The sequence below is a fragment of the Sarcophilus harrisii genome, chromosome 2, assembly GCF_902635505.1.
Source record: "Sarcophilus harrisii chromosome 2, mSarHar1.11, whole genome shotgun sequence".
Classification (NCBI taxonomy): Eukaryota; Metazoa; Chordata; class Mammalia; order Dasyuromorphia; family Dasyuridae; genus Sarcophilus; species Sarcophilus harrisii.
The window spans coordinates 414,749,965-414,765,507 of record NC_045427.1 but is presented as its reverse complement, the minus strand read 5'-3'; the positions used below and the strand labels follow the sequence as shown (position 1 = coordinate 414,765,507).

Here is a 15,543-nt window from a genome sequence, read left to right as displayed (position 1 = left end):
TTAAAACTCTCCCCAAAGGACTACAAAACCATGCCTATCTTTTGACCTGGTAAAACCACTACTAGGTCTATATCCCAAAGAGAATAAGCAAAAACAAAAACAAAAAGGAAAATGATCAATGTACACACAAATATTTGTAGCATCTCTTTTACCAGTATCAAAAAATTGGAAATTAAGGGAATTTGGGTAATGTCAATTGGGGAATGACTGAAAATTTTGTGGTATATTGTGATGGAATACTATTGTGGTATAAGAAATGATGAACAAGCTGATTTAAGAAAAAATATGGAAAGACTTCTATGAAATGAGGTAAAGTGAAGTAAACAGAAATGGGAGAACATTTTACAGAGTAACAACAATATTGTATGAGGATCAACTGTGAATGATTTAGCTATTCTTAGAAATACAATAATCAAAGACAATTATGAAAGACTTATGCTAAAAAAATTCTATCCCTTTTCAGGAAAAGAACTGATAAAGTTTGAATATAGATTGAACCATACTTTTTCATCTTTCTTTATTTTTCTTGTTTTTAAAACTTTTTTTATGAAAAAAAACATGGAAATATGAAGATATATTTTGCATGAGTGTACACATATAATCTATATCAAATTGCTCACTATCTCAAGTCTGGGGAAGAGAAGTATGGAGGTAGAATATTTGAAAATCAAAATTTAAATAAATGTGAAAATTTTGTTTTACACATAATTGGAGAAAATAAACTATTAAATAAACATTTTTTAAAAATTAAAAAAAGAAAATATTTTGGTAACTTGCACTGTAATTCTTTCCCTTTATAATCTTGTGAATTGCATTTTACTTGCTTAAAACCATTATTTTTAGAAGGATTTAAGACTTTCTAGAATAGATGATTTTTAGAATTTCTACAAAGGTACAAAATTTTATGATTCCATCTAACACTTAGTAAGAAAATGCAAGCTGCCCCATAGCGTCAAGATTTAAGTTTCTTTAGGAATCTGTGCCTAATACCTGAAATATTTTCTTCAAAGATAAGCAAATCAAAGTTCAAAGCTAAGAGAGTCAAACCTGATAAAAAGGCAAATTTTCATAGGATCATATGATTCCCGATTGGAAGGGATCTTAGAAATCACCCAAGATAGAATTAATCTATCTTTATAATTTATAGAAGAGGAATCTGAAATTCAGAAATTATGATCTGCTTAAAGCCACCCAGTATATAATAGATTTGGGCTTCAAATCCAGGCCTTCTGATACAGGAAAAATACAGTGAAGTTAGATTTTGTCATGTGAAAAGAAGCTTGCTGATCATTTAGCTAATAAAAATAATTCATGATTATTTGATAAGTTAGGACAAACAGTGAGATAAGATAGCAAATACCTTCATTTCTCTGTTGTTTGTCAAACACAAACATGGGAATAATTCTCCCATAGTTTTATATTCATATTCATTTTCCTTTTCCTCTTAGGTTTGACATGGCACTTTGTTTTATGGTCCTCTAAAGGACTTAATGCTTGTACCACACCATTATTTGATATTGTATCTAATGATAGTTTAGAGATGAGACTCTACTCAAAACTGTATATCCAGCTAATGTATGTGTACTTGTTATCTGTTGTTCCTTATTTTTTCTCTGCAAAAACCCCATCTTGTCTGATTGTCCTTGCAAAAACACATCCTGTCTTCTTACCTGAATGAAAAGACATCTTTCTTCTTCCTTATCTCTCTTTTACACTTTACAGCCTTGTGGATTGTTAACCTCTTAAGTAAGACCCAAATTTTCAGAATATAAGTCTTTCCCCAAACTCTTTCTAATTTCTAAACTCCCTTTAAAGACTGGCCCATCAGCTTATGGCGTGAAAAAAATTTTTTGTGACTTTAAGAAAATCTCTTTGAATTCTTTCAAACCATGAACCATGACTTTTTTTTTTTTTTTAATTTAATAGCCTTTTATTTACAGGATATATACATGGGTAACTTTACAGCATTAACAATTGCCAAACCTCTTGTTCCAATTTTTCACCTCTTACCCCCCCCCTCCCCTAGATGGCAGGATGACCAGTAGATGTTAAATATATTAAAATACAACTTAGATACACAATAAGTATACCAAAACGTCATTTTGCTGTACAAAAAGAATCAGACTCTGAAATATTGTACAATTAGCTTGTGAAGGAAATAAAAAATGCAGGTGTGCATAAATATAGGGATTGGGAATTCAATGTGGTTTTAGTCATCTCCCAGAGTTCTTTTCTGGGCATAGCTAGTTCAGTTCATTACTGCTCCATTAGAAATGATTTGGTTGATCTCATTGCTGAGGATGGCCTGGTCCATCAGAACTGGTCATCATATAGTATTGTTGTTGAAGTATATAATGATCTCCTGGTCCTGCTCATTTCACTCAGCATCAGTTCGTGTAAGTCTCTCCAGGCCTTTCTGAAATCATCCTGTTGGTCATTTCTTACAGAACAGTAATATTCCATAATATTCATATACCACAATTTATTCAGCCATTCTCCAACTGATGGACATCCATTCAGTTTCCAGTTTTAGCCACTACAAAAGGGCTGCCACAAACATTCGTGCACATACAGGTCCCTTTCCTTCTTATAATCTCTTTGGGATATAAGCCAGTAGTAACACTGCTGGATCAAGGGTATGCACAGTTTGATAACTTTTGAGCATAGTTCCAAACTACTCTCCAAAATGGTTGGATTCATTGACAACTCCACCAACAATGCATCAATGCATGAACCATGACTTTCATAACTTTATTAACATTCTATCCCTATTCTTTTCTGTCCTCATCCAAAAAAATTAGACTGAGAGCTCATATATAGAAAAATAGCAAGTCTCATTTAAACTTGTGTTTCAGAGATGGAGCCAAGATGGTGGAGTAAAGGCAGGAACTTGCCCAGCTTCTCCTCCAAACTGCTCCAAATTCCTTTAAATAATGACTGAAACAAATTTTAGACTATCAGAACACACAAAAATATGGAGTAGAACATTTTCCAGCTGAGGACAACTTAGAAGTTTAACAGAAAAGGTTTTGACTCCAGGGTGGGAATTCAGTGCCCAAGCCCAACCTGGCTCAGCTCAACCTCTGAATCAGGGACAGTACTTGGGGCTTCCAGATCTCTCAGCTCAGAGCCACTAGAGAGGACCTGGAAGGTCAGCAGAAAATGTCTGTGGAACCAGAATGGGAGGCCAGTACACAGTCCCAGCATGAGCCTAACCCCAGCCCCAGCTCCTTCCAGGGCCCCAGAATCAGCAAGGCAGGACCTTTGAATCAGCAGCGGTGCTAGAGGCTTCTGGAGCTCTCAGCCCAGGGACACCAGAGGGGACTTGGAAGGTCAGTGGAGAAGATCTCTGGCAATGGGCTGGGAGTCTGGTGTGCAGTCCCCATGCAGCCTGGGTCAGCGAAGCCCCAGCCCTGGCCAGCACACTAGATTTTACAACTACAGAGAAAATGAATCAAAAATAAACAAAAAACTTCTGATTATTGAAAGTTATCATGACAAGAAGAATCAAAAGGAAGCAAGAAAAAGCTTTTTACAGTGGAGGGGAAGAGGGGGAAGAGAGGATGAGTGAATAAATCTTACTCTCATCAGAATTAGCTCAAATAGGAAATAACAAACTCAACAGAGGTATAGAAGTCCTTAACTTCACTCCTCCAGACCCATCAAAATCCAATGAGAAGAATAAGTCTAGACAATAGCTGGATATAATAGATGATCTTTGTCTTTCTAAATGTAGGTCTTATCCAAGCTTCACTTTTGACTAAGGGCTAGGTAAAAATTGAAACAAAAGATGACCTAATTTGCCATCACATAAATATTAGCATGGGAGAGGAAGAGCCTCAAAATTTATGATCAGAACATAAACCAATTGCTATTTTGCAATTATTCTAAACCATTAAAACCTAAACTGTGAGACTTGAGGTGAGGGCTATTATTGACCATTCAATGAAGGACTCAGTGGTTCGTGTTTAAAGTCCTAGCCAAGTAAATCCATTATAAGCAGAGCAGCTATTCCTCCTTTTTCTACACTTCTGTGTCACCATTTTGTCATGCCCTCATTTTATTTACTCTTGGCAGGGGGCAAATGAAAGAGTGAAGGCATTACAAATCAGGAAATTATAACATTTTAAGTATGGTAAAATGCTTATTAGATTTTAAATTTGCAATTGCCCAGTAGATTATGATTAATGCTGGATTTTCCGAGTTCTTTGAGATAATGCTAATTTGGGATAAGTGCACACAGAATTTAAATGGCTGAGAAATATTTAAGTTCTATGTCTTTAAATCATCTTAAGGAAGAAGTTTTTCTTGGACCTTAGGGAAATGTCACTCCCAGAGGACATTTCCTGTTGTGGGAGGGGAGATCCTGGGCTGGCTCTATTTAGCTTTCCTACCTGAGCCTTTGCCTTCAAAGACTGTCAGCTTCACCTCTCACTCCAGCTTCTCTCTCCATGATGAAGTCAGCAATTCTGGCTTTTTTGGCCCTGGCCACATCTACGTGGGCTTTCTCTGATGGTGAGTTAAGATCTAATTGTGGGTATTTGGCAGCACAGATGTATTATTAATGATTTAATGGAATGACACAAAGTTTAAAATCTGGAGCAAAGGAAAATAGACTTGCAGAGCTAGATATAATCAGAGACACAAATTCAGAGAATCTTAGAGTGGGGCAAGAACTTAGAAACTACTTTGTACTTCAAAAGTATGTTACCTTAACAAGAATTTTATGTAAAACATCATTATGAAGTGGCAATCTATCCTTTGCTAAGAAATCTGCTATGCTACCTTATTACAGATACATTTCAGTTTTTGATTGATCTAATTTTTAGGAATGTTTCTTTCTGCTTTGTTGAGCTTGTTAAGTTGCTTTCAGTCATGTCTAACTCTTTAAGACCTCATTTAGGGTTTTCTTGCTTTTCCCTTTTCTAGCTCATTTTACAGATCAAAAAATGGAGGCAAATAGGGTTTAATGACTTGCTAATAACTCACATGGGTCACATGGATAGTGAGTGTCTGAAGTTGGATTTGAACTCAGGACTCCTGATATCAGGATACGCTATCCATGGTGCCACCTGATTATTCTGTTTCTCCTTGCATTGAAACAAATTTATTGTTAAGCAAATTCCTCTTATTCCTTTCTGTATTTTTGCACAATGGGGGCAAGCAAAACAAGTATAATACATATGACATCACTACTAATACATAAGAAAAACTTAGGTTTCACTTGAGTTTTCTTAATCATTCCCAGATGTTTCCACCAAGATTCATATGACATGATAAGATACTGGCTGTTTATTTCACAACATACTCAAGATTATGTATGACCTTCTTGAAATATGGTATCTAAAGAAGGCTTTCTGCTATTTTCTGACATCTTTGGTCCCATCTTTCTTCTCTCCTCTTCCTCTGCCATCACTATGTTCCATGTTCTCATCACCTCATTCCTGGACTACTGGAAAGAGCTTCTAGTTGTTTGAAATCCCTCCCCACTCCAAGCAATTCTCCATTCAGCTATCAAAGTTATTTTCATAAAATATAGGACTGACTAAATCACTTTCCTTTTCAATACATTCAAGTGGTTTCTTATTATTTGCAGGATCAAATACTATATCCTTTATTTGGATTTTAAAGCCCTCTATTGTTTTAGTCTTTCTTCCCTACAGTTTTCTTATTGCTTATTCCTTTCATATAGTCTGAAACCCAGTGACATTGTCCTCCTTGATATTCCTAAAACAGAACTATCAGTCACTCTATTCCATGCATTTTCACTGGACTCAGTCTCAGACATGAAACTCTCCCTTTCTTTACTTCTAGTTCCTCTATTCTTCAACTTCCCTGAAGTCTCTCACATAAAGTTCTACAAATACCATTTGCCAGTTCTTTTTTCTTAGTGACTTTCCTCTGAAATTAACTCGAATATATCTTGTATATGCTCAATATAGCTGTTTGCATGTTGTCGCTTCCATTAGATTGTGAGAAAACAGAGACTATTTTTCTTTCTCCTGTTTTTTTTTCTTTGAATCCCTAGTGATTAGCTCAGTACCTGATATAATGGTCACTTTAAAATTATTTATTGGATAGGATACTATTTCTCAAAGCATTTTAAAAGTATATTAACTTTTTAGGTTATAATATATATTGTTTTTATAATAGCTTTTTATTTTTCAAAATACATGCAAAGATGGTTTTCAACATTCATCCTTGTAAAAGTTTATGTTCCATAGTTTTCTCCCTTTCTCCACTTTCCCCTCTCCCTTAAACAGCAAGCAATGCAATATAGGGTAAACATGTACGATTTTCTAAACATATTTCCACATTTATCATGCTGCACAAGAAAAATCAGTTCAAAAATGGAAAAAAAATGAGAGAAAAAAACAAGCAACAGCAATAACAGCAATAACACCAATAAAGGGGAAAAACTTTATTGTTAGGGACAGGTAGGTGGTACAGTGGATAGAGCACCAGTCTTGAAGTCAGGAGGACGTGAGTTCAAATCTGGCCTTAGACACTTTTCACTTCCTAGCTGTGTGACCCTGGGCAAATTTTGCTCAGCAAAAAGATACTGTATTATAGTCCATATTCATTCTTCATAGTCCTCTCTCTGGTTGTACAAATGGCTCTCTCCAAACCAAATCTATTGGAATTGGCTTGAATCAATCATCTCATTGTTGAAAAGAGCCAACTCTATCACAGTTGATCATCATATAATCTTCTTGTTGTTGTGTACAGTGTTCTTTTGGTTCTCTCATCTCACTTAGCATTAGTTCATGTAAGTCTCTCCAAATCTTATATAATAATATCTCATTACATTCATATACCATAACTTAATAAGCCATTCCTCAGCTGATGGACATTCACTCAGTTTCCAGTTTCTTGCTACTACAAAAAGGGCTGCTACAAACATTTTTGCATATGTGGGTCCCTTTCTCCATTTTTATAATCTCTTTTTGATATAGACCCACTCACTGTCCAGAGACACTGTTGGATCAGAGTGTATGCACAGTTGATAGACCTTTGGGCATAGTTCCATAATAGCTCTCCAGAATGTTTGGATCAAATCACAACTCCACCAACAATGTATATAAGATAATATTGTTGTCCCATAAAATCAGCAGTCAATTAGTACACATTTTTAAAGTGATTACTGTTTGCCAAGCATGATGCTAAATGTTGGGGATACAAAAATGGCAAAAGATAGCACCTTTCCTCAAGGAGCTTACATTCTAATGAGGGGTAGAAGAAGCATGGAAACAAATATATAGAAATAAAACTATGTACAGATCAACAGAACATAATTGAAAGGGAGAAAAGACTAAATTGAATAGGAGATAGGGAAAGTTTCAGTTAAATAAAAGGGATTTTAATTGGAACATAAAAAAGGCAGTCAGGATGAGGCAGAACATCCTCATAGATGGGCATGGAGGGCAACCAGGAAAAATGTCCAAATGGAACAGTTAGGAAATTAAGGTCAAAGAGTAGGTGATAGGTGGATAAGTTAGAAAAATATTGGAAAGTAAGCAGCTGTTAGGCTATGAAGAACTTTGAATGTCAAACAGTATGTTGCTTATCTTCTAATGTGATCTTTTTTACTGTGAAATAACATGTTAAACATTTCATCTGTAGGTCAGATAGAAAAGTCTGATACTCCTTTAGGTACAATACCTTCTGAACTTGTCCAGAGGGAGTGCTAAAGTAACAGTGAAATCCACTATATTCTGATATGAGCACCATTTTGATTACTGCAAAAAAAGATCTACAACCATCCTTGCTGACTTTATCCTTAACCAATAGAGGTCAGAAAAAGAAAGGAAATATTATTTCATAGTAGGGCAGCTCATTTGTTAAAAACCTTTTTCTCTCTTTCAGATAATCAAGCAAAAGTAAGTCAAGTAAAAGGGACAAAGGTGAGTCCATTGGCTGTTATTGTTGTTTGTCTTCTGACTGGTACATAAATAGGAATCTGGATGTTTTTTGATGAGTATCGACTTTGGAGATAGCATTAAGTACTTGAAAGAGCTTTTTCTCTGATGTCATGTGAAAAGAGTTCTAGTCATGACTTTACCACTAATTTACTGTAAGACTTTGGCCAACTTCCTTTTCCTCTTTGGGTCTTAGTTTCTTTATTAATAACTTGGATGTACATAGTTTCCTTCATATTTCTAATAATTTATGTCCTGTAGAGCCAAAAAGAGCATGGGTAGCCAGAACATCTAATGGGATGTGACATACTTCCTCTCCCCTTTCCTTTTTAGTAAAAGGACAGGAGAATGACCTACCTATTATCTGCTAAAATCAATGGTAATCACAGCCTCCTTTAGTTCCCTGTTTCCCACAGACTGGATTGCTGTTGGGAAGTTGTTGGGGAAATCTCACAACCTGGAAATTAACATGGTAAAGAACTCACAAAAATTTTAAAATAGTCTATGATAAGTAAGATTTTGGTAATAAAGTTGGACGATGCCATAAATCTTTAACTCTTCTCCACATTAAGTCCTAGTAGTTTCCAGTCCTGATTCTTCTCTGCCTTTCTTTTGCCCATGCTTATTGAGCACTGGCATTCTGAATCTCTTTCTTTTCTTTCCATATTTTTCTGTTCCCTGAAAACTTGTGTTCTCCTGAAGGAGCTGTATTGCTTGGCATTGCTTCTAAAGTTGGCTCATTCTTCTCTGATATCTCCTGAATTATAGGAACAGAAGGAGGAATCAGTAAAACTCTCTCCACTGCCATGTTCAGAACCTCCCTAGGTCACATCACCCAGCAACCATTTCTCATCACTGAATGTTTATTCCATTCCCAGTAGTTTTTAGGTCCCTTTCTCTCTTCAAAAATTACTGTATCTAATTCACAGTTTTTTCTCTATTCTAATTACTTGGTTTCTCATTTTTCTCAGCCCCTAATTCTTCTTTCTCTAGCCTAATTACCCAAGAATGGATGATAACTTTGGTGCTCCCCACCCTTAACATTCACTTCAAATTTATACCAGATGCTAGTTATGACCGATTTTTTTGTTCTCTAAGGTAGCTTATAACTATAGATTCTATGGTTCATTTTAGATAGGAGAAAACTGGATAAGCAAGGGGAGTAATTGGTCCCTAAAGTCAGAAGACAAAGTAATAGGGGAAGATGGACATTTCACCTCAGAGTAGTTATAGGAGCTAAAGAGGGAGGATTAATGTTGAAACAGGGAGTAGATTTATCTTTTTTTTTTTCCAACAGATTAACTGCAGTAAATATTCTATGGTACAGGACAACGGTTTACTATGTCCAAGGTTCTTTGATCCACTATGTGGTAGTGATGGAAATGATTACAGCAATGAATGCATGCTCTGTGCTTCTAATCTGTGAGTATTTAATTTAGTGCTCTCCTTTCCCACCTTGTTTAGTCAAAAAAACTGAACTCATAAAAATGTCAGAGCTGATAAAGGCTCAAATGATCACTTGATTTAATCCCTTTATAATTCAACAAATCACACTATAGCAGGAATGACAAGTGGTTATGCAGTGATATTTCCAGTAACAAGAAACTCACTATAGACATTAGAGGTAGCCCATTCCACAGTTAGGCAACTTCAAATGTTAATACATTTTTCCTGATTTTGATCTAAAATCTGCCTCCTTATAACTAGAAGCAGCAGAGTGTAGTGAGTGGAAAGAATACTGTTCTGGCAACCAGGAAAAAAAAGTTTCAAGTCCAGATCTTGCCATGAACTCATTATGTAGTCATTGGCAATGAACCTCCCAACAAAGGATAGGTTATTTTGATTTCTGAGGTTTTCTTTACATTTTCTACATCCTCTTTATTGTTTAAATGGTTTGTGGTGACCTAGTAAAATAGATATTTTTAATCTCCAGCCATGTGAGACAATAGAGAAAGGGACTCAATTCATGTTTTCTTTTCTATTATGATAATTAATCCTGAACATCTTCTCTTATAGGGAGAAAAAACAGAATATCAGAAAGCTGCATGATGGAAAATGTGTAAGTATTGATTTTTTTTGCAAAGCAAATCATAGGTAAAATTGTATTATACAAAAATAAAGTAAAATCTGTTTGGTCTGAAACTTACTTATAATGCATTCCTCTAAAAGTCAGGCAAGAAAAGATTGATGCAGACAGACTAGGAAGTCAAAATAGAAAAGTCTCTCTATTTTTATTTTAAATATTTATCTTAATTAACAATACTATATTGTGGAACATTATAACACTTTGGGTTAACATGGTCAGGACTTAAAAGATAGCAATTTCTAATTCTTAGTTATCACTAAAAGAGTACTACAAATATTTGTGTACATATAGGTCCTTTTCCATTTTCGCTTTTTGATAACCCTTTGGGCATAGTTCTAAACTGCTCTTCAGAATGGCAGAATCAATTCCCACTAAGAATGTATTAGAGTCCTAAGTTTTCCATCTTTCCTTCAATAGTGATAGTTTGCCTTTTCTGTCATATTAGTCAATCTGAGGGGAGTGAGTTGTACATCAGAATTGGTTTAATTGGTATTTCTCTAATAAATAATGTTTTAGAGCATTTTTAAAATGATTAATTATAGCTTTGATCCTTTAATGTGGAAGTTTATCCTGACTGTGACTGCGTGATATTTCAATTATTTATTTCTGACTGCATGCAATATTTTTTCCTTGACTTGAGAGCTCTGGAATTTGATTACAATATTCCTGGGAGTTTTTTTGTTTTTGGATTTCTTTCAGAAGATTACTGGATTCTTTCAATTTTTTATTTCACCCTCTGATTATAACATATCAGGGAAATTTTCCTTGATAATTTCTTGAAACATGAAGTCTAGGCTTTTTTTTTTTTTTTTTGATCATGTCTTTTATGTAATCCAATAATTCTTAAATTTTATTTCCTTGTTCAATTTGCAGGTCAGTTATTTTTCCAATGATAGTTTTTTTTCCTCCACATTTTTTATATTTTTCATTCTTCTGATTTTGTTTTAGTATTGCTTTAAATGCTATGGAATCATTTAACTTTCCCAATTCTAATTTTTAAGAAAATATTTTCTTAATTTTTTTTTCATTATCCCCTCCAGTTTACCTTCTCCTTCCCCCTTCCCACACCCCCCCCATCCACCCCCATGTGGCTTTGCATGTAAGCTGTTCTGATTTTATTGTCGTCTTCTGAGTTTGTGCTATAATTTTCTCTGTTACTTTAGTAATAACTTTCCATAGTCAGGTTTTGGGTTTTGTCAGTTAATCATTTTTTTCCAAGCCTGTTTCCTATTTCTTGACTTTTCACATCAGTTTAGATCTGTTAAACTCAGCAGACTGAAGCTGAACTTGTTCTCATTTTCTACGTCTGTATATTATCACTCTCAGCCTCTGACTATTTTGTAAATCTTCCAAACTCTTCCCTTCAAAGATTTCCAAGTTTTTTTCTATGGACTTTAGCTTTATGTAAAACAACTTACCTTATCAAATTGTGAGATTCTTCTAACCCTTCCCACCTGCAGCTTAACCATTCCCTTTTCCTTAGTACCCTACATAAACTCTCTTCCAAGATCTCTCCTCAGGTAACCCAGAACTTCTTGTGTGGTACCCCGAAATTCAACTCACCTAAAGATCCCATTTCTCATATCTTTAGCTGTTTTCTTTTAAATTCAAGTTAACATATCGGCTTCAGAGGCACTGTCCTGTTTCAGGTTTTTCATGCTTTTCTTTTTAGAGCTATATCTGGTTGTTTGTAGGTTTTCATTTGTTCCAAGGTAGAATAACTTTCAGAGAGGCGTTGTCACTGCTCTCCTGGCCTGGCTTGTGTTCTAATCTGTGAGTGACCACATGTACTGTTTTTTGCCCTGGAAATGTGACCAGGGTTCCTCACTCACCTGTGGCGCCACAGATTATTTCTGCTCCCTGGACTATAAATAAGCAATGCAACAGATTTTGCATTCAGCAAAGGGGTTTCCGCAATCTCCTTTTGATTAAGTGTCTGATCCTCTCAAACATCTGTGTGCTAAGAGCTCTACAAGCCTCCCTCAGCACCTGCTGCTTGCTGCCAGAACACAACCCTTGCTACAGTCAGCTTCATTCTCACTCCAATGAGACAGACCTTTCCTGCCAACCTTCTGTTATCTTGAGTTAGGAAATTGCTTCACCCCAACCTTTTGTTAGTTTTGCTGCTCCTTTTGAGCAGCAATTACTTTTGAGAAATTAGTTTAGAGTGATTTGGAGGGGAATTTGGGAGGACTCAGTTGAGTTCCTACCTTTATATTGCCATCTTGGCTCCATCTCTCTAAGAGATACTTATAGCTGTCTAATAATGTAATTGGAGTCTTTGAAGAATGATTAAAGACTTATGACTACCTAATAAGATAGTGAATGATCACATTTGGGATCTTTCTGGAAAGAAAATACCTTAATTGGGTGGGAAGCTGGGTTGCATTTCTTCTATATTACCTCTCATTCTAAGTACTGAGCTTCCATCATGTGAAATGTTAAATCTTTTTTTTTTTTTTTTGGGGGGGGGGTTATGTGGGATTAGGTTCAGTGTCCAAAAGAAGAACAGCCTTTGTGCACCCTTGAGTTAAGGCTCCACTGTGCTTCGGATGGAATAGCTTATTCCAATAAATGTACCTTCTGCAATGCTGTTGTGTAAGTACTGAAAATATAACTGGTTGGGAATGACACCCCTTTTTCCCAGGTCTTAGACCCCCAGCTAGTTCATTATCTTCTAGTGTCAGAGAACGTTTCTTTAGATCAAAGAGTATCCCTTGCCTTTTCCCTCACAGATTCTCATAATAAGGCTTCGTATCCATTGCTTGTTTGTGTATGTGTATTGGGAATAAGTTTTTTCAGCAAATAGAAAGCTTTATTTCATCCAGATAAAATAATAGAATACAGATTGGAATCCTGTCAAAAAGCACACCTTCCTTCTGGGCTGATTTTCTCATAATCTCCTACATAGACACCATAGGAAATAATGAGGACACCAAATGAAAAAAAAATATACCCAGAAGAGAAAAACAGGGCCAGCATAAAATTTTGGGGTACATCTACAGTCATCATGACATGATGATGAAACAAATAAGTTTGAGTAGGAATGCTCTTAAATAAATTAAGAGAATTAAAGAGAAAGAGTTATGTCAAGAAACCTATAGAGAAAAAACCTTAAGGAGTAATTAGTCAATTGTCTCAAAAATTACATAGAAGTAAAAGATGATGATTAAAAGCATTAGAATGAAAAGTTAAAATTTGATCTGTAACATTGGAGAGGATTATTAATTGAATAATGAAATTAGAAATCAGTTTGAAATAGGCTTCTCTTGAAAGAAAGCATAAGAGGAGAGAAAGTGAACAATAAGTAGAGTTTGTTTTCCCAACTATTTTGAGTGGTAAATTGAGGAAAAATATAAGATATAACATAATAGGAAAATTATAAGGCATAAGGAAGATTTATTAAAGGTGTGAAAACTTGCAGGCTTGTGTATCCATCAGGGAAGAAACCATTAGAAAAGGACAGATAGAAAATTAAAATTACTATGATATTGGGAACAATCTGCTGAGGAAGATAGAAAGAAGAAGATTTCATAACTATACCCTCTTCTCCTTAGCTAATAACTTTCATAATAAATGTTACTCTATTGCTGAAAGCTTTTGCTTTTGTCTTTTAAATTAAATTAATTTTAGGGGAGTAATCTATATTTGTACTAAAAAAAAGGAAGGAAGATGTTTTAAGTAAGACATTTTAGATTTGTAAAATAATTCTTTGACCAGTATAGACTGCATGATTTTACCTTCTTAAATGTCTTTTATTCAAACATAGATAATTCTTTGTCACTAGAAGGATCAGGAATCTTCCCTTATTTTCAAGACTTTTATCATTTCTCCACTAGATTGAGGTGATGAATCTTGGTCCTTTTTTTCAGTGCAGGATTTCCTATTACTCCATTTTAAAAGTTCACAACTTCATGGCCTGATTTAATGATAAGTGATTTCAACCTTTCCTAGGATCTTATTCCATAACTAGCTTATTACTTTGAATAAAGACCTAGTCCACTCAGTGAAGCATTAATAAAGGTCCTATTATATACAAAATACAAAAAAGATAACCCTTGCTTTCAAAGAATTCATAGTCTTATGGGGGTGAGGATAGATACAAGGAAGCTTAAAAGTGAGGGGAAGGTTAAAAAGAACAAGGTATTTAAAAGGTGCACTGAACAGAAAGTCTGAAGAAATCAGTACAATCTGGAGGGGAATGCAAATGTGGACAGCTTGGGTCCCCTCTTTAAATGGAGGTTCAACAAATTTAAATGGAGCTTCCAACAAATTGAATGGAGCAAATGTTGAGAGTCCATACATCTTTGAAATCCAGCCATGGAGTGAATTTTTAGGATGAAGATATTTCTATGGAATGATAGAGAAATTTCTGAGTCATTTGTGAAGTTGGGAGAGGAATGGATACCATACTCCAAGAATGAAAGAACTTTGACAGTGGAATAAAAATTCACTGAAAAATTCCATCAGTTTCAGTTTCCCTTGTGTTTTAAATAAGCCTAGGTTTTACCTTGAGGAATAACATAATTCACATTTGGGGCAATGTGATACTTTCTTACCAAAGTAATCTACCTAAGCACATTTTAAAAAGTGACTTATATTTGATCCAGTTTGCTAAAGCATAGTGTGATGGACATTTTTGCAATGAGATCAGTGTGGTAGTCTATATTCTTTGTACCAATTTGATAACATGAAATATGACATATTCACACATACTAAAAGAAGGCTAGGTGGAGCAGGGGCTACAGAACTAGATTCTGAGTCAGAAAGACTTGGGTTCAAATGTGCTCTCAGACACTTACTAGTAACCTAGGCAAGTCATTTAAATTTTGCCTAAATTTTCTCATCTTTAGCTTATAGTGATGATATATATTTCCCAGGGTTGGTGTGAAAATCAAATGAGAAAATAAATGTAAATCATTTAACACAATGCCTGCAATGTAGTAAACATTGCATAAATATTGACTATTATTATTATTACATATTAAGACCACATATCTTAATTTAGATAATATGTCATGACCATTTTGCTCTTACCTCCACTGCAGTGTTTGTTAGATATTGTATATTTTAAAATGTAATCTACTTGAGCACTTGTCTCTCTTGCAGGAAAAGCAGGAATCGTTTAACCTTAAAAAATTATGGAGCTTGCTGAGGTCCAAAAGCAGTATGTTTGCTATCTAGAAGCTTCCTTGTTTGGACCCCACACATAATCCTTTGGTTACCTCTCACCTGATTTTGACTGTGGTCCCTGACTATTTTCTGATTTACAACAATAAATACTTTTCTGCATGAGTTCTATGGAAAGTGTGAATGGTTTTTCCTCTATTGAAATATTATTTCACAAAGTATACTGTACCCTACTGTTTATTTCCCAAAAGTTATATGGGTAATGACTAGAAGAATAATGATCAAGCCCACAAGAAATTAATTCTTTCTGGGCATACAAATGCTTTATCATCTCTATGAAGATTTAGAATTATGACACAGTTTTAAATATTTCTGCTGTGGCCTATGTGTGCCTGGACAAGGAATTTG

General features: G+C 35.0%; 1 protein-coding gene across 1 annotated transcript; it reads left to right on the top strand.

Annotated features, from left to right (window-relative positions):
* The first annotated feature begins 4,392 nt into the window (after positions 1 to 4,392).
* LOC105749218 (double-headed protease inhibitor, submandibular gland) lies at positions 4,393 to 15,306 on the top strand. The gene is made up of 6 exons (XM_012540902.3): positions 4,393 to 4,515; positions 7,867 to 7,904; positions 9,217 to 9,341; positions 9,936 to 9,978; positions 12,494 to 12,603; positions 15,115 to 15,306. The coding sequence occupies exons 1-6, from the start codon at positions 4,452 to 4,454 to the stop codon at positions 15,158 to 15,160; spliced, it is 426 nt and encodes a 141-aa protein (XP_012396356.1). The 5' UTR covers positions 4,393 to 4,451; the 3' UTR covers positions 15,161 to 15,306.
* Positions 15,307 to 15,543: the final 237 nt, after the last annotated feature.

Excerpts from the sequence above, each read along its gene's own strand:
- LOC105749218 (XM_012540902.3), top strand. The coding sequence starts at position 4,452 with ATGATGAAGTCAGCAATTCTGGCTTTTTTGGCCCTGGCCACATCTACG. Across the intron at positions 9,979-12,493 it reads AGCTGCATGATGGAAAATGT|GTTCAGTGTCCAAAAGAAGA; the intron begins GTAAGTATTGAT and ends ATGTGGGATTAG. Across the intron at positions 12,604-15,114 it reads ACCTTCTGCAATGCTGTTGT|GAAAAGCAGGAATCGTTTAA; the intron begins GTAAGTACTGAA and ends TCTCTCTTGCAG.